General features: G+C 55.2%; 2 protein-coding genes across 3 annotated transcripts; one reads left to right on the top strand and one right to left on the bottom strand.

Annotated features, from left to right (window-relative positions):
* Nucleotides 1-3,795: 3,795 nt before the first annotated feature.
* On the bottom strand, nt 3,796-16,641 carry TST (thiosulfate sulfurtransferase). Its single transcript, XM_034987584.1, has 3 exons — nt 16,570-16,641; nt 15,279-15,894; nt 3,796-4,257 (listed from the first exon to the last, which is right to left on the bottom strand). Exons 2-3 carry the CDS (start codon nt 15,889-15,891, stop codon nt 3,959-3,961), a joined length of 912 nt encoding a protein of 303 aa, XP_034843475.1. The 5' UTR covers nt 15,892-15,894; nt 16,570-16,641; the 3' UTR covers nt 3,796-3,958.
* A 199-nt stretch (nt 16,642-16,840) lies between these two features.
* MPST (mercaptopyruvate sulfurtransferase) lies at nt 16,841-24,790 on the top strand. 2 transcript variants are annotated; one of them, XM_034987582.1, is made up of 3 exons: nt 16,841-16,943; nt 20,387-21,014; nt 24,221-24,790. In XM_034987582.1, the coding sequence occupies exons 2-3, from the start codon at nt 20,420-20,422 to the stop codon at nt 24,517-24,519; spliced, it is 894 nt and encodes a 297-aa protein (XP_034843473.1). In that variant the 5' UTR covers nt 16,841-16,943; nt 20,387-20,419; the 3' UTR covers nt 24,520-24,790. The 2 variants fall into 2 exon arrangements, with proteins under 2 accessions (XP_034843473.1, XP_034843472.1); XM_034987581.1 differs by having other exon boundaries at nt 16,934-17,040.
* Nucleotides 24,791-25,109: the final 319 nt, after the last annotated feature.

Below are 25,109 nucleotides of genomic sequence, written 5' to 3'. Positions count from 1 at the left end.
CTGGACCTGTTGACTTGCTTCTAATCAATAGAATATGTGATGGGATGCTACTTCCAGGGTTATTGAAGATTGAATATAGAAGATTGTGACTCTGTCTTGTTTATGCTCTCTCAGGCTCTCCTTGGCTCACTCACTCTGATAGAAGAAGGGTCCATGTCATGAGCTGCCCTCTGGAGAAGCCTGCCTCAAGGATCTGAGGGAGGCTCCTGGCCAACAGCTCATGAGTAACTGAGACTCTCAGTTCAACAATCCACGAGGAATTGAGTCGTACCATATGGGTGGCCCTGGAAAGGGGTCCTTCTCTAGTTGAACTTTGATTATAGTCTGTGGAAGACCCTGAGACTTGGGATCCATTGGAGCTATCTGTATTTCTGACTCAAAGAAACTGTGAGATAAAAAATCTTCTTAGGGGCACCTGGGTGGCTCAGTCGGTTAAGCATCCAATTCTTGATTTTTGGCTCAGGTCATGATCTCAGGGTTGTGAGATTAAGACCCACATCAGGCTTCACACTGAGTGTGGAGCATGCTTGGGATCCTCTCTCTCACTCTGCCTTTCTCTCTCAAAAATAAATTAGTTAATTTTATAAAATGTTCTTAAAGCCACTAAATTTTGGGGTGATTTGTTACACGGCAAGAGACACCTAATGCAGTTCATATGTATTCTCACATCTAGATTAGTCTGTCTTCATAAGGACTCACGTGTTCAGAGAAAGTATTAACTCTCTCTCTTTCACAGGTGGAGAAACTGAGGCTCAGAAAAGAAATAGGACCTCAGCCAGGTGGCACTGAAACCAAGCCTGACATCTTCTGTGTCCTTCAAGCGAGCTGCCCCATCCCCAGTTACCCACCCGCTGTGCCCACGGCTGTGTCCCATCTGCCTAATGGCACCCCCGGTCCAGAGCAGCCTGGACTGCCTTGAACAGAAGTGTGGACTCACTGCCAGTTTCTGATCTGGAAAGAAAGGTCCCAAGAAACGTCAGTCAAGCAGGATGGGGCAGAGGTCTAGTTGCTTCTGGGTACTCTTCCCTCACAAGCAGCCCTGAATGGAGAGAGGGAAGATGAAATCCCAGGCCTCGGGAGACCCCCGCCCACCTCACAGGTCTCTGCCTCACCTCTCCACTCTCTCTCATAACATCAGAAAACACGTGAACCACTCTGGTGTGTGCTGAAGCCCAGGAGTGCGGATCCACACTGCAAAAACTACTGGTGAAGACCACTGGGTGGTTGCTAGGGAGCAGCCCTCCTCCACTGTTCATTGGAGTCACCATGGTGAGCACTATCCATAGGGCTCTATTACCTCAGAGGGCTTGTAGGCTCACCCTAGGGAACTGAGGCCAGGGAAAGCCAGTACTGGGGGGGAGAGGGAGGAGCCTTCAGGCATCGTTCACTCTCTCATCCCCTCAAAATGTTTCCAGAGCCCCCCACATGTGTCAGGTTGTCTATCAGGCACAGAGGGTTCAGATGCCATCAGGTGGAAAGGAAGTTCTTGGGCTGACAAAGGATTAAGTAGAGAGAATGATGAGTTTTGTCTGGGGAGAGGAGTCATTTGAGCTGGGCTTTGAAGGATGCATATGAGTTTAACAGCTTAGAAGGGACTTGACTATTAAAGGCCTGGATGTGTTTATAAGCATAAATATAGGCCAAGAGGAGTGGGGAGGGGAGGGAAAGGTGCACCTGGAGCTCTCTGAGCTGGACATGAAGGGATCAGGGAGCAAGTAGTAAAATGAGAGCAGGATGAGACAATGATGAGCCGCTCAAACCACGAGGGCTACCAAAGATGAATAGTTCAATGGCTTCTGCAGCTGGTGCCAGCAGACTCAGTCTTGTCTGGCTGTTGCTCAGCAGGGGTAAGGGTCCAAGGGCTGCCTCCTCATGCCAGCCTTCCAGGGGCTCCCCAGGAGGCGGAGAGCTTGGTGACGCTCGGGACCCCTGAGTCTGGGTCTGCCACTTAAGAAAAGAGTAACTTTGGCCGAGTTCTTTGGCTGAGCTTTCCTTGTATGTGAAACAGACACAGCTCACCGCCAAGGGTAAGAATGAGGATGGAGCAAAGTCACTTTCGAGAAGCGCCTAGCGCATCACTTGCCACAGAGAGATGTCGCCTGTAACTCACAGCTAACCCCGTAAGCGACTCATCAGCAAGGCCTTCAAAGTACACCAGACTCGCACCCCTTCAGCCACTTCCACCCCCCGCTCCCTGCCCCGGCCCCCAGTCCAGACCTCTTGCCTCCTCACTGGTCTCCTGGGATTGCTCTCACACCCCTGTTATCTATTGCTGAGGGACAGTATGACCGCAAACTTAGCAGCTTCACACATTCCCTACGGCAGTTGCTGTGGGTCAGGGGTCTGGGCATGGCTTCGCTGGATTCTCTGGCCACTCAAGGCTCCAATAAAGGACCTAAAGCTGGCATGACAAGGACAGCATGGAGGCAGGAAGGGTCAGCCCTAGCCCTCTTCCACGCAGACCCCTCAGGCCTTCAGCCTGATCCAGCCCGACACCCAGGCTCCTCAGCATTTACTGAGCACCTGCCTGCCTCTACGCTGGCCTAGGGGCTGGGGCACGTCATTGACAGACTTGGTCCCTGGCCCAAGGTGGCCCTGTCTTTGCCCAGGAAGGCTGCGCAGTGGAAGCAGGGAACCCCCATTAGGTGAGGCCAGGGCTCAGCGTGCAGCCTGTGAGGGGAAAACAGCCTTCCTGAGGCGCTGCCCAGACATTTGACAATAGGACAACCCTCCTTGCACCCTGAGTCTGGACATAGACAAGGGCCTGACCTTAGGATTCCCGTCTCAAATTCCAGCTTTGTCTTTCCCAGGGCACCTAGGAAAATAACCACCTTGACCTGAGGCCATGGAAAGTTAGTACCCCCGGCCCTAACTGCCTTATGAGTAATAGGCTCTCTGTTCTGTCTTTCCAGCTCACGGGCAACCTGGGGGAGAGGACTGCCCTCCCCTGGCTCATCACTCCCCACCCATGTCTGGGATCTGTAAGTAATAAATCTTATGACTTAACTTCCTTTGTGTGGGTGTATTGAAACTGCATCTCCCGTCAAAATAAACCCGGGGTTTTCAATTTCCCAGGTGGGAGCTCGGATGTTGAGGGGGCTACCTGCCAACCTTGGGGGGGGGCAGTTTGCCCCCTCATTCAGCAAGTTGTAAACTGATGATTCTGAATTCAGTACACCACCTATAGGTCCTCCAACACATGGCCCCAAAGGAGGGCTTAGAAAGCATGTTTCTAGGAAACTCAAAACGCAGCCACGAGGGTCCAGTCCTCTTCGGTAGCTTCACACTGCCAGAGCTCTGGAACTTTTTCCCGGGGCTGAGGCTGCTTCTCCAGCCCCTCTCCATGTGCTCCCCAGAGGGTCGTATTCTGAGCCAAGAAGGACACCCCAGCTGGAGGCCACCTTCCTCGGGCCCGCTTCTGAGCATCGCCTGTTCTGAGGGGCCCCAGGGCCCATGTTGGGTGACAAGGCTTTGGAAGGCCCAATGCCCCCACCCTATTCCCCGCACCCAGAGCACTGGGCCCACAGCAGGAGCAGTTGGTGCCCAGCTAGCCTCGGTTTTGCTTCTCCCCAGCTTCCCGTCCCACTTCCAGGTAGGTCCCAGTATGCTGTACCTGACATGGGACAACAGGTGGCTTCCTTTGCCAAAATGAAATAATAGAATGGCACCCTCTGCATGGCCTCCCCAGCTAGGGGCTGCTCTGGAGGTTTCTGGCCTCGGTGGGTTCTAAGGAACATGAAGGAGCTGGGCACATGGGGCGAGGGTGACACCCAGGGAGAGGCAGGCAAACACAGCTACTCAGAAAAGGCAATTTATTCCAGTGTTTCGAGGGAAAGGAGAGCTCTGCGTAGGAATTCTAAAACCTGGTCAGTCTCCTTTGCTGAAGAGGTACACGCTGCATGTCAGGCTGCGGTCGCTAAACAGATGGGAGCTGCCAGCCAGTGAGGAGGCCCGCCACTCAGGCCTTCTCGCGCCTCCACTGGGACACACGGGTCTCCGGGGGTGCCCGGCGGAACCACTCAGACCAGGAGCCATCATAGACGGCCACATCCGGCTTGCCGCAGACGTAGGCGGCCAGGGCGATGTGGCAGGCGGTGACTCCCTTCCGGCACGTGGCAATGAGGGGCTGCGCTAGGTTCACCTTCTTGGCCTCGAACATAGCACGCAGCTCCTCTGGGCTCTTCTCGAAGCCGTCCGCGGTCAAGAAGTCCATGAACGGCATGTTGACTGAGCCTCGGATGTGGCCCGGGTCCAGTCCTGGGCGCAGCAGAGGACAAAGGGAAGGACAGGTTTAGGAGCGGCATTGGGGGGCAGGGACAAGTGGGGCGTGGCCATAAGGCTAGGGAGCTTCAGAAACAAAAGGAACACCTTTGCCCTTCTCAGAGCTCAATTTACTCCCAGTCCAACCTACACTGAAGGCCGAAGACACAAGACAAAGGGCCCCCTCCCCCAAAACCTGCCTTGAAGTAGGGATGCCCAAAATCATACCTGCTTGGGAGGACAGGGATGAGTCTCAGCTCTGCCATTTACTGGCCTTCTTACTAACATCTAACTTGGGCAAACGCTTCACCTCTCTGAATCAGTTTTCTCATCTGTAAAATGGGCTCAATGGGACATACCTATCTCATAGGGTTATTGAGAAGCAAATGCTTCGTGCCGGGCCAATTGCTAAGAACACAGTGGTGGACACGGTCCAGGCTCCCAGAGAGATTACAGTCTAGCAAGGAAGACAGATGCTAAATGGATAACCACATGATTCATTAAATATAACAGAAGTATAAATTCATAAAATATAATGTCCATTTTACAGATGTATACACTGAGGCTTAGCAGCATTAAATGGCTCACCTAAGGCCACACCGAGAGGCAAAGGCAGACCCAGGATTACACCGAGTCCCCTGACATTCCTGTTAAGCACAGTTGTGGAAAGAGCATATGACCTGCTGCTAGACATAAGTTTGAATTCCAGCTATGCCACTTACCAGAAGGGTGACCTTAAGCAAGTCATGTCACCTCTCTGAGCCTTGGTTTTCCCAGGGGTAAAATGGGAATGAGAGTATTCACGGGCCTGGGCTGTTGTAAGGAGCAAAGCACCAGCTTCTGCCCCCGGCCCATGCACCCTCAGATGCTGATGCTCCCACTTACCCTGGGGAGGGTGGGGATGGGGACAGTGTGGTCCCTGCACGCCCTTCCTAGCAATGCTGAAAGGCTTGGATAGAAGTAGAGTGGGGCTCTGAGCTGGCTTCAAGGTCCATTCTGGAACGGTCTCCCCTCCCAATGAGGCTTCTCTGCCAAATCTGGTTTCAGAATAGCCAGCAAGGTGGTGGGGGGGAAAGAGGTCTGGGCCAAGGCCAGAGCTGGAGGTGCCTGCAGGGCCAAGGTCTTGGTCCCGCCCTCAGCATGCCAAAGGTCGCTCCTCTCTTCCTCAAGCACCCCACGCCCTGGTATACTTTAGACGCTGGGAGCGGAGCCCATGACAGATTTAGGCATCTCTTTGGGCTCCCCTTCCTCCAAAATTCCCTACCACTGCCTTAAACCTGGACCACGGGACAGGGGAGGACCGGACCAAGGCACACGCTGGGGCAGGGTGCAGTCAGGAGGCCCTGCATCCCTGAGCCTCAGTCTCCTCATCTACGAAATGAGCCTCATCTCCTCATCTCCCCACATCACAGGCTTGTGGAGAAGATTAGTGACGGTAGGTAGAAGCCCCTAGTGGCCCTAGGCACAGAGTAGGTGCACAATCATGCCAGCAACATCCCATTCCCCGTACCCTGAAGCCAAAGAGGCTTGCAAAATTCCCTGACATGAGTCAAGAGTTCCTTTGATTGAATAGGTGTCCTAACTTATAAATTACAGTGATTTCTTCCTGCTGTCATTTTATCTTTCTTGTCTGGAAATTTTAACCTGAGCCTGGATGTGCGCTGACCCCACCAACGAGGAACAATAGATCTGTCGGCTTCAAAGGCGTTTGCCAAGACACCCAACTTAAAAATCTTTCGGCATCCAGGCAGTGGGCTGAATTTAAGTGCATTTAAAAGTGCAAGCGTTTATTAAGTTCTGAATGCAGTTTTGTTTCTTTCCTCCCAACCCCGATGAAAACAGCTTCACTGCTTTCTTCTGACTACATAAAAGGCACCTCTTCTGAGTAAAGAAGTCCGGGGGGGAGCGGTTTTCTGTGATGCAGGCTTCCCAAAACTGGGCCAGCCTCAGGAGGCGGGGGTCCTCCTTTCTCCTCTGGCAACAAGGGATCAGCGCCCCTCTGAGGAATTTGAAAGAGCAGGCACTGACCGCCTGTGCGTGACAAGGGCCAGGATGAACCTGGCCCAGAGAACCTTGGAGAACAGCCAACTGAAGGGAAGGCACACGGCCCTGAAGCCGGAACTCCTGCTGCTTTCCCCCCAAGTCTGACCTCGAGGTTTTCTGCCCCCCGCAGGAAGGCCACTGTGCTCAACCTGTGGCACTAGGTGCCAGACGGTGAGTTAGCTCAAGAGCTTTGTCTTCTTGAATCCTCACGAAGCCAGATTATCCTCCTGGCTCTGACGGGGAGCCCAGGCTCAGAGAGGTGGGGGAACTTGCCTCAGGACACACAGGTATGTGAAGTGAAATCAGATCTGTCCGACCCTAAAACCTGTGTTCTTGGACTACCCTGAGCCTTTCTGGAAAAGGGGACTGAGGCAGGGGAATGGATAAGATGACTCCTCATGTTCCTCAACAGCTCAGAGGCCTGGGACTTTGTGCTCCAGCTTTGGCCAAGAAGAGGCCAGTGGTGGGGGAGGTCATTGAGAGGATGCGACCGCTGGTTGACCCATGAGCTGGACCGGGGCAACTGGAGGCTCCTCACCCCCTCCCCTGTCCTTGGGATGTGCATTCTGCTTGCCTTCCCCGCTTCCCCGCCTTTGACGCTGACATGGCCTTGAGATGGTGATGTGGGGTTGAGACCAGTTGGATAGTGTGTAAGGGACACAGTTAAGGCCGCTGTATAAACTTTTGAGATCTGGCAGGTGGGTGTGGAAACCTCATGGTATGGCCAGGCCAAGACAAGCCTTGTAAGTAAGTTCCCTTGCTTATTAAACCTGCTGCCAACAATCTGGAGCCGCCTGCCCTTTTCTCCAGCCTCTCCCTCCGCATTGCCTCTGGGGCTGGTTTCAGATTGCCCCGGGGAGGCTCCGGAGGAGGCTGGTAACTAAAAGTTGGCCGGCCAGCCAGGAGGCTGAAGAAATGGGCCTTCGGAGAGGCATCGGTGCGGGAAATCCTACGTCGGTCAGCGACCTCTATGTGGGGAGGGGTGACCCATATGTTAGGTGCTTGTGGACCTCTGCATGAGTCTAGGGGCGTCCCCAAAACCCCGGCTGCTTTACTGAGCTTGTTTAAGGAACTGTGCACAGCACTGCACCAGAGAAATGAAGGGAATGATTGTCACAGTGCACTGGTCTCTACTGTGGGCGGTTCAGCTGGACACTGGTGCCCAGCTAAGGTTCAAAGTCAAGTTAGAAAGTTGGAAGAGCTGAGGTTAGAGAAGGGTGTGCAGGTATCCACTACTTTGCTGGCTTTGAGTCTGGCAGCCAAGACGGGACAGCAGAAGTCAGCTGGGGACCTTAGCGCACCCTTTTTTTTTTGCAAGGCAAGGAAGGCACGAGATGCTGTGGATTAAGACACAGGAGCTTGTGACAAAGGCTGATTAGGGCGCTGAGAGGTGGCTCGCTGGCCAAGCGAGCAGAATGAAGAGAAGGATGTTGTGGTCGAAGAGGAAAGGGAGATGCCCCATGCCTTCCCACCCCTAATACAAAGGAAAATTTCCAATAGCAATTGCCCCCAAACCTAGGGGAAAACTAAACCCAAAGTTGTAAATCTTATCATGTTTTTGAAATGTAAACACCCCAGGAGATAACCAAAACAGTATCCGCAGGGACTGTAGGAAAAAATCTGGGGGTTGGGGAGGGATACAGACTGTTCTAGAAGTTCCCTTGTCCAAAGCCTAGCCCCCAGTCTCCCCAAGATTACTCATCGAGGGCTAAGTTATGGGGTCTCTGTCTGTATGGTGACATATGTCTATGGATATATGTTAAATACATCTTTTTCTACCTCCTGAAGTTATTACCAAAATTAATCTGTAAAAGAGCTCTATTTAATTAGCTTAAAAATAAGCTATATATCAAAGTGAACTTATGTAAAACTGAAATTTAATTTTCTCTCATCTGCTATAAAGTTTTCTTGGACGATTGGTCTGTTCTTGATGGGATCATGAAAGGCTTTTCTTTGCCTTTTAGGTAACCTACCTAGTAAACAAAGATTCTGTGTTTTATCAAAATAAATTCCTATGTTTCATGCAGTCTTTACCAGGTCTTTGATTACTTAAGAAAACGGAGTCTCCTCTATTAAAAGAGCTAAGTGGTTTGGTGTTTTTTTTTTTTTTTTACAACTGTGCAATTTCTCTATTTGCCTTTGAAGGCTTAAATTGTCATTTTGGTTAAATGGATAACTGAATGTTGTTTCACAATGATCCGTGATCCTACATGAGCATGTATTTTAAAACCTTTTGATATTTTTGACAAACTTCCCCCAAATCAAATTCTAAATGAAGCTTTATTGATCTTGAACTAACTTGGGGATTTTCCTGGCCCAGCTCAAAAGATTTGTTTTTTCCCCTTGTGAGAGAGAAATATTAAACTAATCAGACATTTCATATGTTAAATTACACAGGAAGCATTGTCAAGTAGGAAGTGATGCTAATCTTTTCTTAGGAACTATTTATATGGAAGTTATTAATAGGAGTGTTCCCAAAAGTATATAAAATTCCCCAAAATTTTATAGGTCCTGGTATCATGTTACCAATCATAATTTTGGTTTTTACTTTAAAATATCTATCACAAAAATAACCACATTTCCTTGTCAATTGCATTAGAATGAATTCTCATCAGAGCTATTGTTTTACTCTGATGCTTTTGCAAAAGCATTTCCTGCAAAAGGGTCTCCTCTTTTTTTTTTTTTTTAAAGATTTTATTTATTTATTTGAGAGAGAGAGAGAATGAGAGACAGAGAGCACGAGAGGGAAGAGGGTCAGAAGGAGAAGCAGACCCCCTGCCGAGCAGGGAGCCCGATGCGGGACTCGATCCCGGGACTCCAGGATCATGACCTGAGCTGAAGGCAGTCGCTTAACCAACTGAGCCACCCAGGCGCCCAAAAGGGTCTCCTCTTTAGGGAGATTTGTGGGCAAGACAGACGGATGGACGAACGAATAGAGGTTTCTGAGAACTAAGATCACACCACTGACCTAAGTAAGAATTAATTACATGGGATGGTAGCCCCAGAACTGTCCCTACTCTCCTTCTTCACATCAGTAAAATGCACCCATTACATTGATGCTCTAATATTAACGTGTGAAAACTTTTATCTGCTGCAGGACATGCCGCAGGCTTTGCTGGAACATCTGTGAGGGAAGAATGGTGGAGAACTTGCAGAAAATTCAAGGCCCAGGCACTGTAATAAAGTTTTGGGGAATTGCTTGGTTGGGTAAGACACACATCTTCCTAGACGTTGTGACTGGTAAGATACAAGTCCATCCAACCCGTAAGAAGGCAAAAGAGATGCAAGCCTTTGTAGGGATGGTAGGGTTTTTGAGGATTTTTATTTCCTAAGGCACAGTGCTGCTGGTCCCTTATTCAGCCTGGTAAAGAAAGGGTGACTTCTTTCAGCAAGCTGCTTTTGAGAAGGTAAAAATACTAATGAAATGTTAAATCTCTGGGCATCTCCCAAGCAGGGCTCCCATTTGAGTAAATGAATCTGGGACTCTGGGAGATATGGCTCAGGCACTGTGGCAGACAATAGGAGAGAGTACCCCTAAGATTTTGGTCTCAGCTCTGGGAGGGGGCAAAACCTCCATGTACCCTCATAGAGCACCAGCTCCTAGCAGTGTCCACAGCGCCCCTCCAGATGGAGAAGCTCAGGGAGGAAGGAACCACAGCAGCCAGTGGTCGTAGTCACTCCTGAGTCCTGGTCTTTAAGTGGATTAACGCTATTGCTTGGGCAATGGGAAGCTGAGGGGTGGATGACCATGAGTGGGCCCTTATCGGGTCAGGATAGATGAAGGGATATTTGGGCTTGCCTGCAACAGCCTGAGGCAGTCCTCACTTTTCGATATCCCAGCCCATGGGGCACTGACTCCCCCTCCCTGGCAGTCAGGAGGCCGATGCCCTAGCCTGGGTACAATCCCTAGCAACTGGCCCTTCAGTGCATATAGCAGATTGGATGCATGGAATGAGCGGCCACCATTGTGCCCGAGTGGGTTGGCATATTGCCAAGGATGTTGCCTTGCCCCTGAAATAGGTTGACTTGGTTAATGCAGTAACAGCATGTCCCGTGTGTTGTAAACGTCATGCAAAAGGCAAAAGGCAAAGGAGCCTGGGGCCATTCACCAGAATTCCCAACTGGTGGCAGATTGGCAAATTGATTATATTGCCCCCTCCCCCTTAGTGAGGGTTTTTCCTATGCCTGGTTTGTGTGGACATGATATCTGGCCTAACCCCAGCCTTCCCTGGCCACTACAAACCAGGCTGCCACCATGAGGGGATTATAGAAACGGAATATGGTGTTTAGACACCCTCATCGACGAGACAGCCATTGGGGGTCATATTGCAAAACTGGGCAAAAGAACATGACCTAGAATGGATGTCCCCATCTCTCCTATAATCTGCCAGCAGTAGGGTTGATAAAAAGGAAAAATGAATATTAAAGCAGCAGATTAAATTACTCCCAGGTAAAACCACCTTGGCTGGGTCACTAAAGCAATGTCCCAGGCTTTCATACGTTTGGATGATCAACCAGTAGGGCCTGTTGCCCCATAGGCCAGACTGGGGACTCTTGCCCAGACACCCAATGCTATAAAGGTATGGAAGTCGAGGGAGATAACCATTGCCCTGCTCCCTACAGATCAACATGTTATGCTGCTGAGAACACTAAGCCCCATCACACGTGGGCAAGGTGTCATCTACTGGAATTCGCAATGAGATGTCCCACCAGGATGGGTGAGTGACTTCACATGCCTGGGTGAGGGAGACCTGCTCCCTCTCCCCTGGGATCTCACGGTCCTGCTCTAAGGCAGACCTGCTAAAATGCATTATACCTGGAACAGAATAAGCGCCACTGGAAAAGGAGAAGAGGTGGGGGTCCTGGGCTGCCACATGGTGCCCCCAATCCATCTCCTCACTCTTGACAGCGCCGCCTCCCCCAGCCAACACGTGTGGGTAGAGGTCCTAAAGCTGACAACCTCCCTCTCCTCGAGGCCAGGTGGGCATGTTCTGATTCCCACCGGTACAATCCTTTGGCTGCTTTTTCCCCTCTGTCGGCCTGGAGGATGTTCTAGCACACACAGAAGCCCTTAACTAAATTCACCCAGCAAGCCTTGAATGAAAGCCAACCAAACCTGTCCTTACTGAACACCAACAGATCTTCAATGAGGAAAGCTGTCCTCAAAAACAGGGTGCCTTAGACTTCATCACTGTCTTGCAAGGAGGCACCATTATCCAAACACAAGGCTGCATGGTCGTATCGATGAGTCTATTATGTCAGCTTTATTAAGTCACATGGGAACACAAGGGAAGGCCCTGAACGATCTGACTCCCAGGTTGGGGGACTTAATAAATCAATGGTTCGGATCACGGGGCTCTTGATGGAAAACATTATCACTGATGGGGGAGTCATTGTCTTATTCTGTATTTTCTCTTGTATGTGCCTGTGTTGTTGCTATGGCATTTGCCTCCAGGGTAGCGAGACAGCCACCAAGGGAGCTGACACCATGCTCGGGAAACCCCTTGCTGACCGCTCAGGGCACAATGCAGAAGAGGGGGCATGTGAGGTTCTAAGAGCCGATAGGAGGGGTAGAGGGTTATGGAGAGGACATAACCACCAGTTGACCCACAAGCTGGACCGGGGCAACTGGAGGTTCCTCTCCCCCCTCCCCGTCCTTGGGATGTGCATTCTGCTTGCCTTCCCCGCTCCCAGAGGCTGCCCCAAGGACATGGCCTTGAGATGGTGATGTGGGGTTGAGACCAGCTGGACAGTGTGTATGGGGACTGAATCCAGTTAAGGCCTCTGTATAAGCTTTCAAGATCTGGCAGGCGGGTGTGGAAATCTCGTCTTGCGGCCAGCCACCCAAGACAAGCCTTGTAAGTAAGTTCCCTTATTAAACCTGCTACCACCCGACCTGGGGTAGTCTTTCTTGGGTCTTTCCTGCCCTCTGCATCTGGGGGCCGGGTTCAGATTACCCCAGGAAGCTCCCAGCTCCTGAGGAGGCTATGAACTATCACCAGTCAGGGGGGTGAATTAATGTCTCTCAGGCCACTGACACATGTGGGTTTTCCAGGCCAGGAAAACCTGTTTGGCTCTTTCTTGCTTTCCTCCTAAAGACACAAAGCAAAGCAGCGCAGGCGGCCCCAATGGGCAGCTCCCAATCCTGGCCACTGGGAGGCAGCTCAGCACTCTTCCTGCCCCCATCCTACACCAGCCCCCAGCCCCAGGGAGGGAGAGATCTAGGCAGAGGGGGGCCGCAGGATCCCATGAAGCAACACTACACTGAGAAGCTGTGACCTTTCCCCCCCAGGCCCTGTGTTTGCTTACACAGCAGTGGCCTTGGGAAACGGCCCCACTTTGAGGCCTGCTGACTGGGGTCAAATCCTGGCCACTCTGCCTCCTTAGAGAATCCTCTTCTCCCTTTTCCTACCTGCAAAGTGGGGTCAGTCCTAACTCCCACCTTCCACCCTGCACAGGGTTGCTGTGGGTATCAAGGAGAGAACACGCATAAAACATTCTGCGGAGGGCGCCTGGGTGGCTCAGTTGGTTGGGCGACTGCCTTCGGCTCAGGTCATGATCCTGGAGTCCCTGGATCGAGTCCCGCATTGGGCTCCCTGCTCGGCAGGGAGTCTGCTTCTCCCTCTGACCCTCCCCCCTTTCATGCACTCTCTCTGTCTCTCTCTCAAATAAATAAATAAAATCTTTAAAAAAAACCAAAACATTCTGCGGATAAAAGTGCCCATTAGGGGGTCAATCTCTGCCCTCATCACCCTCACTGCCCTCAAGGCACGAGGAAAAGAGAATAGGGTTTATAAAGACACTGGCTGGATCCACTGCCACCTCCCCACCTCCTTGGCTGGCTTCCCCCAGCGCTCTGTAAGGTGAGCACGTTCCTTTCATTAAGGAGGAAAGGGTCTGCCCGAGGCTGCCCAGGGTAGGATGCAAGCTCAGGTTGGCCTCTCACCTTGTGCCCCTTACAAACAGGACCAAAGGCACTGGGGACACAAAGCTGGGGCCAGGGAAGGTGTTCGCCTCATGTCAGCAGGAAGCAGCTATTGGGAGTCCAAGGCCCACTCCCAGCTCCTCCACCAGGGCGCTCCTTCCAGCGTTTTGCCATCCACACCACCCCTGGGTGTTACATCTGGACCGCTGAGCCCACGCCAAGCCGGGGACCATGAAGTCAGCAAGCCCCATGCGCCTTTGTGCCCCCAACTGGAGGTCAGCAAAGCCTTTTAGTGAATGAGGGAAGGAAGTGCCACGCCCATGCTTTCTAGATGGCCCTGCCCTTTGCAGGTTCCTTACGTTTCTCAAAATACCCTTCCAGCCACTAATGCATTTAAATAAGTACACAGCCAGGTGGGCAAGGCTTGGCATTCCTCTTCTCATTTTTCAATAAGGGAACCCAGAGGGGCCAAGAGATTGGATTGAGGTCCCGCCACAAAGGAGGGGCTGACCTCACAGGAAGGAGGAAGGATCCATGCTCCCCAGGATCTGGAGGAGGTGGGAGGAAGTAGGGAGCAGGGCGATGGGGAGGGACCCCCTCTCGGAGCCTCAGTGCCCTCATCCTAAAACAGGGGTGAGGAGATGGGATCTGACATCTCTTCGCTTATTTCCAGTTTGCTCAGGGCAAGCCGAGAGGCAGCTAGGGAAACAATCCTACCATTCCTCCCCCGATGGCAGGGTTAAGTCCCAAGTAGAGAAGGCATCTTGGACAAAGGCCAGGAGGGGGCTGCAGGAGGTCCGTGCCTTAAGTCTCTGAATCTTCATCCCCAGACCTCCAGAGAGCAAGGTGGGCAGGAAAAACATGGGGCCTGGAGAGAGCCATGGTTCTGCCACTAACTAGCCATAGGGCCTGGACCTGACCCTTCCTCTGTGTGCCTCAGTCTCCCTTCTGTCCAATGAGGTGACCTCTCAGGACCTCCAGCTCAAGAGTGTTCAAAACAGTTTTCACAGAGTTCTTTCCCTCAGAGGCACAGAAAGGAAGAGCCATTTTTCAACAAATTAGGAAAAATGTTGCACAGGACTTAGGTCTGCAGACCCTGCCCCGAGGACAGAGCTCAAAGCCAGGAGGTGTCGGCCACTCTGAGGGCTCAGGCCAGCCTGGAGAGGCCCCCAAAGCAGTGAGGTCCCGGCCACGAGAGGTGCCCAGGCAGGAAACCCAGCCAGGGGGATGGTGAGACTTCTAAGGTTCTCTGTTAGGAGGTTCTAGAACTCAGCACTTCCTCTCCTGAGACTCCCCCCCCCCCCCCCCCAGCAATGTGGAACCCTCCTGGCCTCCCCTTTGTCTGCAGGAGAGGACGAGCCATCCGGTTTGAAACTAGCCAGCACTGGGTTAAATCTCGACTCGGCCACTTAACTGAGCAAGTAACTTAATGTCCTCACATCTTTGTTTCCTCCTCTCTAAAATGGGGATATTAAGCCTTCTTGGATGAGATAATGCAGTGTCGAGTGCTTAGCATGAAATGGCAGCTATTTTATAGCTCTGCAAACAGGCTGCCGCTGTTTGGAAAGGTCAGGGGGCCCGGGGAGCTGGAAGGAGGGACGGGGTGCTGCGGGCAGGACATTGTTGATGTCTCTGTGGGTTTCTGGGGAACTAGGGGGGCCCTGGGAAGCTAGGCGTCCTTGAGAACCTCTGTACAAAGATGCATGCGTGGGCTCGTGGACACACCTTTGGCCATGTCGGGGAGTCGTGCCGGGGCAATGGATGTGGGTGGAGATGTCACCAGTCACCTCTGCTGATGCCACCTCATATGGATGCTAGGTTGCTTGTTAGCACGCGGCTATGGGAACACATACGTAGGTCCTCATGAGTCAGAGCTGAAATAGCTTTTAGCTTTGGGTCTGTTCTCCCATTTCACAGATGCAGACCGGGACCTACCTATGGGGCGGGGGGGACTGAGGGCACCACCTGGAGAGGGTCCCAGACATCCTTACTCTCCATCATTCCATGGGGCATTACTCCCCGGGGACCACCCACCCACCAGGACACCTACCTACTGCATCTGGCTCTGGCTCAGTGCCCAGGTACCGTCCTTGGGACCGTGAATCCACCAGCTGGAACCTCTTAGACTCGAGGTTCTCCAGCACCTGCTCGTAGGTCTTGAGCAGGGAGCGGTCCAGTGTGGCTTTGAAGACGGCCGGCTCTGGGCGTGAGGGCTCAGACGTCACCGGGTGGCCCTCCTTCAGCCAGTTCCGGAAGCCGCCATTGAGCACTGACACGGTGCGGTGGCCAAACACACGGAACATCCACCAGACCCGGGGCGCATAGAAGCAGCCCAGGTTGTCCCCGTCGTACACCACCACGTGCGTCTGGTTGCTGATGCCCAGGCGGCCCACGTAGTCGGCGAAGTGGGCCTCGCTGGGCAGCATCATCTCGTAGGGCGACGCCGTGTTGCGGCACTCCTCTATGTCAAAGAAGGAGGCTCCGGGCACATGCCGCTCTAGGTACTCCTTGCGGGCCTCGCGGGTGCCCGGCGAGTACCAGGACGCGTCCAGCACCCGCAGGCCTGGCCCCAGCTTGCCAGCCCGAACCGACTCCGCCAGCCACTTGGTGGAGACCAGCGCCCGGTAGAGCACCTGATGAACCATGGTTTCAGCTCTGCGCATCACCTGGCGCGGGTGGAAACCAGGAAAGAGAGCGGCATGAGGTCTGCGTGTGCCGCGGGGCGGGAGCTGGGAGGAGCTTTTTTCCCACCGCACCCCCCTCAGGGTGGCTTGTTCGCGGCAGCCCAGCAACCCTGCGGCGCCGGGGCAGCCTGCGGGAAAGCTTTGCCCATTCCCGGGAGGAAAGGCCGCCCCGCCCCTCCCCGGGGCCCCCCGCGCAGACGGGGGCGGGGCGGGAGCCTCCGAGGGCCCCAGAAGGGGGAGCCGGCGGGGAGGGCGCCCGGCCCCGGGAGCTCTACAGTGCTCGTCCTCGGGATCCTGCCAGAAAAGAGCGGCGAAGAGATGCCCAGGACGGGGGAGGAGGAGGGAACCTGTGGAGCTTAGCCCCCCTTGGCTGGGGGGGTAGGGGAGTGGGCGCCTGGGGGAGGGGTCGCTGGGGCCCGCACACGCCCTCGCCCGCGCCTCCGGCAAGCCCGCCCGCGGCCAATCTCAGCGGCCAGGTAGGGCTCGCCCGCCTCCAGAAGGCCCGCGCCCAGCCCCGACTCGGTGCCCTCTGCCCCTGCTGGGCACCCGGCCGCGCTCTCGCCAGGGGGACCCTCCCCTGGGTCGCAGGGGCCAGACCGGCGGCCCAATCCCGAGCGGCCCGGGCGCCTGGCCGCCGCCCCACCCGGCCGCACTCACTCGCCCTCGCCGCCGCCCCGGCGCTCGCCCCCGACCGCTGGAGAAGTTGGCGCGTTCAAACCCCGAGCCCACACCTCCCCGGCCGGCCCGCACCATTGCGCCAGCGCCGGAGGGGGGTACGGCGCGCCGCCCCGCCGCGCCCCCGCCCCGCGCCGCCCGCCGTGCCCGCCCCGGCCGCCCCCCCCAGCGCGGCGCGCCCCTCGGGCCCCGCGGACCCTCCAGGGGCTTGCGGGGCGACGCAGCGAGGCGCGGGGCAGGGGCGCGGCGGCGCGCGTGTCCCCCTGGCCCAGCGAGTGGAAGGCGCGGGCAGCGGCGGCTCCAAGTGGCCGCGGCGGTGGGCTGTGCCCGAGTCTCCTCCCTTTGGCCGGCCGCAGGTTGGTGGCGGGAGGAGGGGACGGCTTCGGGCGCGGGGAGGGGGCGCCTTGCGCAGGGGCCATGACCGATCCCGGAAGCCCGGAGCCCGAGACCCGGGTAACTGCTGCGGCATCGCGCTTGCCTTTCTTTAGGGGGAGGTCGATCGTTGGGGTGCGCGGCGCGGGGCTCCCCCGCGGGGTCTGAGCGGAGTAGGGGGCTGCAGTCTAGCAGGGAAGGCTCGCGCCTGGGTTCGCCCTAAGCATGGCTGTCCGCAGCCGCTTGGGGCGGCCTGCACCGTGGCCTCGGCGTGAGCGGCGGGTGGGGAGCTGGGGGCGGGGGTGGGGTCACCTGGTGCCACCCGGGAGGGTAAGAGGGAGGGGGGAGGACTAATAAAGCCCCACAGAGAGGCCGGGGAGGCAAGGCCGAGTGACCCAGAGTTTCCAAGAGAAGAAACTGGCAAAGAACTTGCTGGAGTGAAACGAAACTGGCATTGGCCAAGGCCTGCTCGGTGAGCACTTTGCTCCTAGGGTTTTACCGACTTCCCACAACAACCCTGCGGAGTAGGCCGGAAACTTATTTAAAGACCAGAGAGACAGGCCGAGCGAGTTACCCCAGGGGCTCGCAGTGGGGTTGAGACCCCTCAGTTGTTAATCTCAGATCTGAAGCCCACGTGGCCTGCCTGCTGCCTTTGTTTACCTGGCTCACCCCCAAAGCTTCATACTTTAAAAAAAAAAATGCTTTTGTTTTTAACCGACTTAGCCACCCAGGCGCCCCAGACCTTTGTTTTTAATTAACCTATTTAATTGTAAGTTTGTATAATTTCATTTTTTAACAATGGCTGTGTTTCACAACCACATCACATAATTCCTGAAAATGGAACAACTCGTTCCTCCAAGCTGGTGGGCCACCCCTGCTCCTGGTCAGCTTTTTGCATGCATGTGTCTGTGACATATGTCTGGAATGCTTTTCTCATCCCTCTTTTAAAAATTCTTTTTACTCCGAAATAATTATATTCTCACTGGAAGTGGAAAAATGCACACTTTGACAAGCATTTTCCTAGAGAATCTTCTAAACTTTGTGCTTTGCCCTGAGGTGCGGAGGGGGTACCAGGAAGGAGTAGGTTGGGGCAAGTCCTTGAGATGGGCCTGGGGCTGTCCCCTGTGACCTGGAGTCCTTCACTCCCAGAGCACCCGCACCTGTAGCGGGCCAGGCTTGGCCAGCACCCAACGGCCCGGTCTGAGCCCTTCAGTGACACACAGCCTGCTCCCCCAGACCCTCCTCTGCTTCCTTCAGTCCTATGTGACAACTGCCAATCAAGTGGGAGTGGGTGGGGCAGGATGACCTCAGACCTCTGAAGTCCCACCCAAGATTCTAGATGTGTTGCTATTGTTGAAAGTCCACCTGTGAGAATAACTTCTCAGAAATAATGGGATTTTTATTAAGCTGTTTTTAGTAATTATTAAAACCAGCCATGTGCAGTGCCTTATGATGGCCCCTCGATATTCATTATTTAATCTCCACCTGTAAGAGCTGAAGGTTGGACGCTCCAATATAAGAAGTGAAGATGGCCAGGGATCCCACCATGCCTGCCCTCAGACAGCTAGTTAAGGAGCAGAGTGATTCACACTGACTTGAGGCTGGGGCTCTGACTCACAATCCGGGTTTCTTTCTACTCTAAATGAATCCTCGGGGGAAAAAAACCAGGAGCTCCAAGAATGGGAGGGGGGGAGCCACTGTGGTTCACAGATGGGTTCCACAAGAAGGGACCTGCAGCATCCCCCAACATTATCCAGCTGTGGTGTAACCCACAGACACTGGAATCACCCGTTAGCCAAAGCCCCCTTGGCAGCCTCCTTATCCTAAAAGTCAAGCTGTAGTTTCCGGGGTCCTCTGAAAAGGTCCTCCAGGAAGATTTCCCACCTCTTCTGCTCCCACCCTAGGCTAAGGTAGTGGCCCCTCCATGTTCACACTGAACTCCAGACTTTCCTCAATTATACTGTCCTTTGAGCAGGCCTGTGGCCTGTCTTTACCCCCAGGGCCTGGCAAAATCAAGAGTTTTTCAGCATCCAGCACAGGGCCTGGCCGTGGGGTAGAGTGACTTCCTAAAAGCCAGACTGCGATGAGTCTGGGAGGGTCCGGGGCACAAGGTGTCACACTGTAGACTCGTTAGGCCCTGGTCATCAGTGACCCGCGGCTGGGGAAGAAATCCAGCCTCAGGAGCTGAACTCAGGCTTCAGATCCCAAGGCCACCCTGACCAGCTGTGTGAGCAAGGGCAAGGCACTCACATCTCTAGTCGCCTCATGCAGAAAACAGGCGTCTTCATAGGTCCAATATTAAAGGCTGCGGTGCTTAGCCTGTGGCCTGGCCCATAAAGCACCTGTTCTCTACCCACCCCTTCCCCTCCGAGGCAGGTCTGCCGGGTATGGATGGTCAGGTTGTGCCCTGATGAAGGGGGAAGGGGGGCCGACCTGCAGCTCACGCTCCACTCACCCAGTCACGTGCCCTGGCAGAAGGGGCACTTTTCTCTGACCTGCAGGAAGGCATCTAACGGACCAGGGGCTGTTTGTACAGGGGCTCGACATGTTCAGAATATCCTGACCCTGGAAGGCTGTGACCTGGCATGTCATGGGCTGGAGTACTCTCAGCTGCTGGCCCCCAGGGGAGCGGAGGGGTGGGGGTGAGGCACAGTCACTCTTGCACCTGCTGCATGAAGGTTCAGAGACAAAGTTCAGGCTCAAGGGGCAAAATCTGACCTTGCTGGGCCCCCAGAGCCTGCACAGTGCTTGCCCACCAGCGTCTGGATTCCGGGGTCAGGCTGCCCAGTGTGAAGCCTGGCACCACCACTTTAGCCGCTGACCTTGGCCAATTCAGTGCACTTACATGACCCTCAGTGTCGCGCTCTGTGAAACAGAGTATTACCAACCTTCTTGAGGCCAGTTGTTCCACAAATTAATTGAGAGCCTACTCCGTGTCCTGCAGTATTCTAGGGTATTGTGAGATTGAATGGCGCGCAGGAGTCCGTAAATCCCAGCTGCTAGTCCCATGAGGCTGCTTGTGTAAACGTTTGATGAATGAATGAGTGAATGAATTCCACCAGGGACCTTGGTGGGTGGCAAGTGAAGCAGAGCTGCATCTTGGGGAAGGGCTAGAATTTTGGCCCCTACCTGCCTGCCGCCTTGAGCCCCGTCCCCAGCCCACCCCCCAGCCAGCCGCAGTAAAGGGGTCAGGGTCATTCCGTTGCTCTGCGCTGTGTATGTCCTGGGGAGGGGAGAGGAAGAGAGGCCCCGGTGACCGAAGTCTGCCCTTGGGTTCGCCACCGCCGCTTTTCTGTGCTTCCTGGACTCTGCCCTCCCAGGGTTCCACCGCCCCTGCCGGCTAGGGCCAGCCCCAGTGGTGCAGGCGGTTGCCGCCACCTGGCCGGCCTCTTCCTCGATTCCTCCTGACATCCTCCCTGTCGCCCAGGCCTGCAGCCCCAGTGTCGCCACCGCCGCCACCATGGCCCCACAGCAGCTCTTCCGCGCGCTCGTGTCGGCGCAGTGGGTGGCCAAGGCACTGCGGGCCCCGAGCGCGGGGCAGCCCCTGCAGCTGCTCGATGCCTCCTGGTACTTGCCCAAGCTGGGCCGCGACGCGCGCCGCGAGTTCGAGGAGCGCCACATCCCCGGCGCCGCCTTCTTTGACATCGACCAGTGCAGCGACCGCACGTCGCCCTACGACCACATGCTGCCCAGCGCCGCGCAGTTCGCCGAGTACGCGGGCCGCCTGGGCGTGGGCGCCGCCACCCACGTCGTGGTCTACGACGCCAGCGACCAGGGCCTCTACGCGGCGCCGCGCGTCTGGTGGATGTTCCGCGCCTTCGGCCACCGGGCGGTGTCGCTGCTCGACGGCGGCCTCCGCCACTGGCTGCGCCTGGGCCTCCCGCTGAGCCCGGGCAAAAGCCGCCCGGAGCCCGCGGAGTTGCGCGCCGCGCTCGACCCCACCTTCATCAAGACCTACGAGGACATCAAGGAGAACCTCGAATCCCGGCGCTTCCAGGTGGTGGACGCCCGCGCCGCCGGCCGGTTCCGGGGCACCGAGCCCGAGCCCCGAGACGGTAACAAACATGGGCGCAAAGGGGTGGGCGGTCAGCTGGGGCGCGGGCGCTCGTGCACCCTGAGCTCTGCCTTGTCCTTGCCTTTAAAGGACACCGCATGGGGGCCTGGGATTTGGGTTCTAGTTGCCTCCCTCCCTAAGCTTCACTGGCTTTATTCCTAGAGGGTGGACAATAATACTTGCCCCATCCCCACCCCCACCCGTGCTCGGGGCAGTGACTACCCGAAACTCCTTGGGAACCCAAGGCGCCCTGCATAAAGGGAAGAAGCCAAACAGCCCCACCCCGATTCTGTGGATGTAGGGGGGTCTCTGAGGAATTGGAGGGATGGCAGGAAGGCCCAGTTTGGGAAAAACCCAAGGGGCTCGGTGTACACCATCCCAGCTCGTGATGGAGGCAGACAGGAGGGGGAGGAGTCTGGGGCGGGGGAGTGACTGGAACGTCCCCTGGAGGGACCAAGGCTTGCAGGGGCAGAATGGAGGGGGCACGAAAGAGAGAGAGGGATTGCTGCCCCAGGTTGGAGAGAAACTTAATAGAGGTGGTTGCTGGCTTGAGTGGGGGGCGGAGCCTTCTGCCTATGAGCTGGGCTCCCCCAGGCAAGGAGACTGCAGGAAAGCCCTGGATCAGGTGGGCAGGGGTCCCCACAAACAGGTTGGTCAATGGCCACGTTGGTGTGCGCCTTTCAATGATCCAGAAAGGTCGGTGCTGTCACTGGACAGAGGAGGAAATGGGGTCTCAGGATGGCTACCTTGCTCGAGGTCAGGAGGCAGCCCAGCAGGGAAGTGAGGCAGTCCATTTAACTGCAGTGAGCAACCAGTAATTACCCAGGCTTTTCTCTTCGTGCCTTCTTTGGGGAGGATGCAAGGAACTTGCCACTTCCTCTAGGAGTCTGTCCCTGAATTGCATCCCCCATGCCCCTGAATCAGGGCCGGGGCTTCTGTTCTGGGCTTACAGAGCAGTTTGGGCTACCCAGTCCTAGCACTGTTTCGGATGGCCAACGGCAAGGACCAGCCATGCGTCCAGTGCATCCTGAAGACTCACTCAATAGCTGGCATGGAGTCAATGTCCCAGAGAGATTTGGGGAATCGAGAAGGACCCTGCCACATGGAACTGTGCAGAACAGTGTTGCCATTAGGTCAAACCATAGGAAACCACTGATAGCCAGCTATTTTTTGAACCTACATAGGTGGCGATTTTATGTGGTTCAACCTGATAAGGATGCCACCTTGAACCCGTGAGGTCGTTCAGCTCAGCCCTTGGGGGAGGGAGGGAGAGCAACATAGGGCAGAGAGCCACTTGGCAGATCACCTAACCTAATCTCGGAACTGCAGCTTCTGCATTGTGTGAAATAAGCAGAAACAGAGCCTACGGGACGCAGTGAGGGTCAAATGTCAAATGAGAACGAATGGAGGAAACGCTCAGCGCAGTGTCTGCACACATAAAGTGCACTAAGAAATGGGAGGTGATAGAATTAATGGGTGCTTCTGTGGTTATAGCTCTTCACAGAGGTGCTTAATGCTACCTCAGCCCTGCTTGCTCACCCATAAAGTGGGTGATGATAGGACACGCTAGCAGGCTTGTTGTGGAGGTGGACTGAGCCAGCGCATGCAAAGGCTTCCTCGAGGTCAGTGGCGGACATCACCTCATTGTCATTGTCCCCACTGCACGGGCTGAGACCTGGACAAGTGCGCCCCTCAATGAGGGGTCACATCGGTCCGGCAGGGTAGGGGGAAGCATGCTTTGCTTGGTGGGGGTTCAAGGTACAGGGACAGCCCTGCTCTGACAGTGACCAACCTGTGGGGAGGGCTTGCTCTTCTTCCTTGCTCCGGGTTGGTCTCTATGTGATGTCTCCCAGTGAGCCGCTTCTGCACCTACATGGGGATGCAGGATGCACTCCCACCTCCCCATGGACTCGGAGCGCTGTCTATATGCTAAATCCTGGCAATGGTTACCGATATGGGTCAACAGCTCCCTGGAGGAGTGTCACTCCACTGCAGGGGGAAACTGAGGCAGAAGCCACTAGTCTAGAGCCCCACCCTAGGGTCTGAATGGCCGAGCTTTTTGAATCACAGGCTGTGAGGGTTGATTCTGTTGCAAATCTCAGTCCTTGGCATGAAAATGGGAATATTAGTGAGCCTGCCTCATAGGGGATGGTGAAAGCAAAATGATTACGTTTGGGGGGCATGACCCTCTTAATGAATGGCTCTCTAGCCTTGCCCAGGTTCTTCGTGCTATGATCGAAATGATCTTTGAAAATGGAAGTCTGATTTCCCCTTGTAGTCAGGTCGAAGCCCTACGTCTTAATCCAGGCAGTTCCCCTTGGGCCTCAAGCTCTCCCATGTCAGCACTTTTGCCCAGTGACCTTTAACCCCTCTAAACACCATGTGATTTCCTGCCTCCTCCGATTACCCCCCACTTTCCCTAGTCTGGGGTGCTCTCGGTCCCTGCTGCCCAGACCTCTCTACGTGACAGACCCCTACTCACCCACAGCGCCTTCTCAGAGAAGCTTCCCTGCCCCCCGTGGCCTGGCGGTGAGCAGCATCAGCTCTGGGGCCTCTCTGACTTGGGCAACTGAGTTTGCGTGCCTCAGTCTCCTCATCTGTGTAAAGGGGAGGATGATCATTTCTGTCCCGTAGAGTTTGGGGAGGATTAAAGGAGAAGATACAGCGGAGGGGTTTAGAATAGTGCCCGGCACAAAGTAAGTGCTCAGTAATGTCAAGGATTATTATTACTGTTAATATCTTTCTATAATGTGTCTCATGACATTCCGTAGGGCCTTTGTAACACCCCTCATCCTCGTAATGGCTCAGTGATGCCTGTCCACCCTGCCCGATCAGTTCCTTTACTGCAAGTGCACGGAGTCCTAGCCAGGCAGAGGGCTTGTTTATCTTTGTTGCCCCCCGGGCACATGGGTGATCGGAAAGGAAGCCAGGGGCAGAGTGAGACTCTGGTGGGGTCCGAGTTGTAGGTCCCAATCCCAGCCAGCAATTTGCTAGATGCAGGGCCTTGTGCAGTCCCGAACCTCAGCATGCCCTGTAAAATAGGGATACGTGTAAGTGGCCCCTGGCTTGCCTAGCTGTGAGGACTGCGTGGGATGGTGCATGTAGAGAGTGTTCAGCGCCGTGGCTGCCTGGGAGGCTCTCACACTGCAGCGGCCATGTCTCATACGCCCTTGTACTTGTCCCCTCCTTCCTGCCCTCCTGCTGCAGGCATCGAACCCGGCCACATCCCCGGCACGGTGAACATCCCCTTCACGGACTTCCTGACCAAGGAGGGCCTGGAGAAGAGCCCTGAGGAGATCCATCGTCTGTTCCAGGACAAGAAGGTGGACTTGTCCCAGCCGCTGGTGGCCACGTGTGGCTCCGGTGTGACAGCCTGCCATGTGGCACTGGGGGCCTACCTCTGCGGCAAGCCCGACGTGGCCATCTACGACGGCTCCTGGGTGGAGTGGTACATGCGCGCGCAGCCGGAGGATGTCATCTCCGAGGGCCGCGGGAAGACCCATTGAGGCTGGCCGGGACACAGGGAGCTGTGGCAGGCCTGGTGGTTCTGACTCTGCTTTGACCGAGTGTGTGTTTCTTCCTGCGAGTCAGGTGGCACATAAGGGGACATCCCAGAGGCCAGGCGTTCCGTTGACTTGTGGGCTCCCAGTGGAGGCAGGAGAGAAGGTGGTGGTGGGCGCAGGGGAAGGCAGCTGCCCCACATGCTGAGCTGGGGCCCCACCTCCCTTCTGTTTCACTGTTGAGGAAATAAAATAGCCAAGGGCTAAATCTTTCTAACTGGGGGGCTGCCTGGTGTTCCTAAGGAGCTGGTGGTTCCAGCATGCCCAGCAAAGGGAGCTCCGTGGAGCCTGAGGGTCTTGGGGATCCCGTCCCTGCCTTCTGAGCAGGGCAGGAGCCCCAAAGCCCTTCCATTCCTGCGACCAGAGCACCCCCAGCAAGCTGTCCTCTACCCTGTAATGCTGGGGGTCTCGCTTATGGCTTCCAGGCTATTTAAGATGAATCTTGCTGTGGTATGTCTAGAGTGTGACCCAAAGACCCACCCAGGTCAATGCACACCAGTGCATCTCATGTCAAGACAGTCTACCGGCCTAAACCG

This window comes from Mirounga leonina, unplaced genomic scaffold (assembly GCF_011800145.1).
Source record: "Mirounga leonina isolate KUSES-001 unplaced genomic scaffold, KU_Mleo_1.0 Mir_418, whole genome shotgun sequence".
NCBI lineage: Eukaryota > Metazoa > Chordata > Mammalia > Carnivora > Phocidae > Mirounga > Mirounga leonina.
Note: the sequence above shows the minus strand (reverse complement) of the source record. Positions and strands in the feature narration are given on the sequence as shown.

Excerpts from the sequence above, each read along its gene's own strand:
- TST (XM_034987584.1), bottom strand. The coding sequence starts at position 15,891 with ATGCGCAGAGCTGAAACCATGGTTCATCAGGTGCTCTACCGGGCGCTG. Across the intron at positions 4,258-15,278 it reads GCCAGAGCCAGATGCAGTAG|GACTGGACCCGGGCCACATC; the intron begins GTAGGTGTCCTG and ends TGCTGCGCCCAG.
- MPST (XM_034987581.1), top strand. The coding sequence starts at position 17,005 with ATGACCGATCCCGGAAGCCCGGAGCCCGAGACCCGG. Across the intron at positions 17,041-20,386 it reads GCCCGGAGCCCGAGACCCGG|GCCTGCAGCCCCAGTGTCGC; the intron begins GTAACTGCTGCG and ends CCTGTCGCCCAG. Across the intron at positions 21,015-24,220 it reads CGAGCCCGAGCCCCGAGACG|GCATCGAACCCGGCCACATC; the intron begins GTAACAAACATG and ends CTCCTGCTGCAG.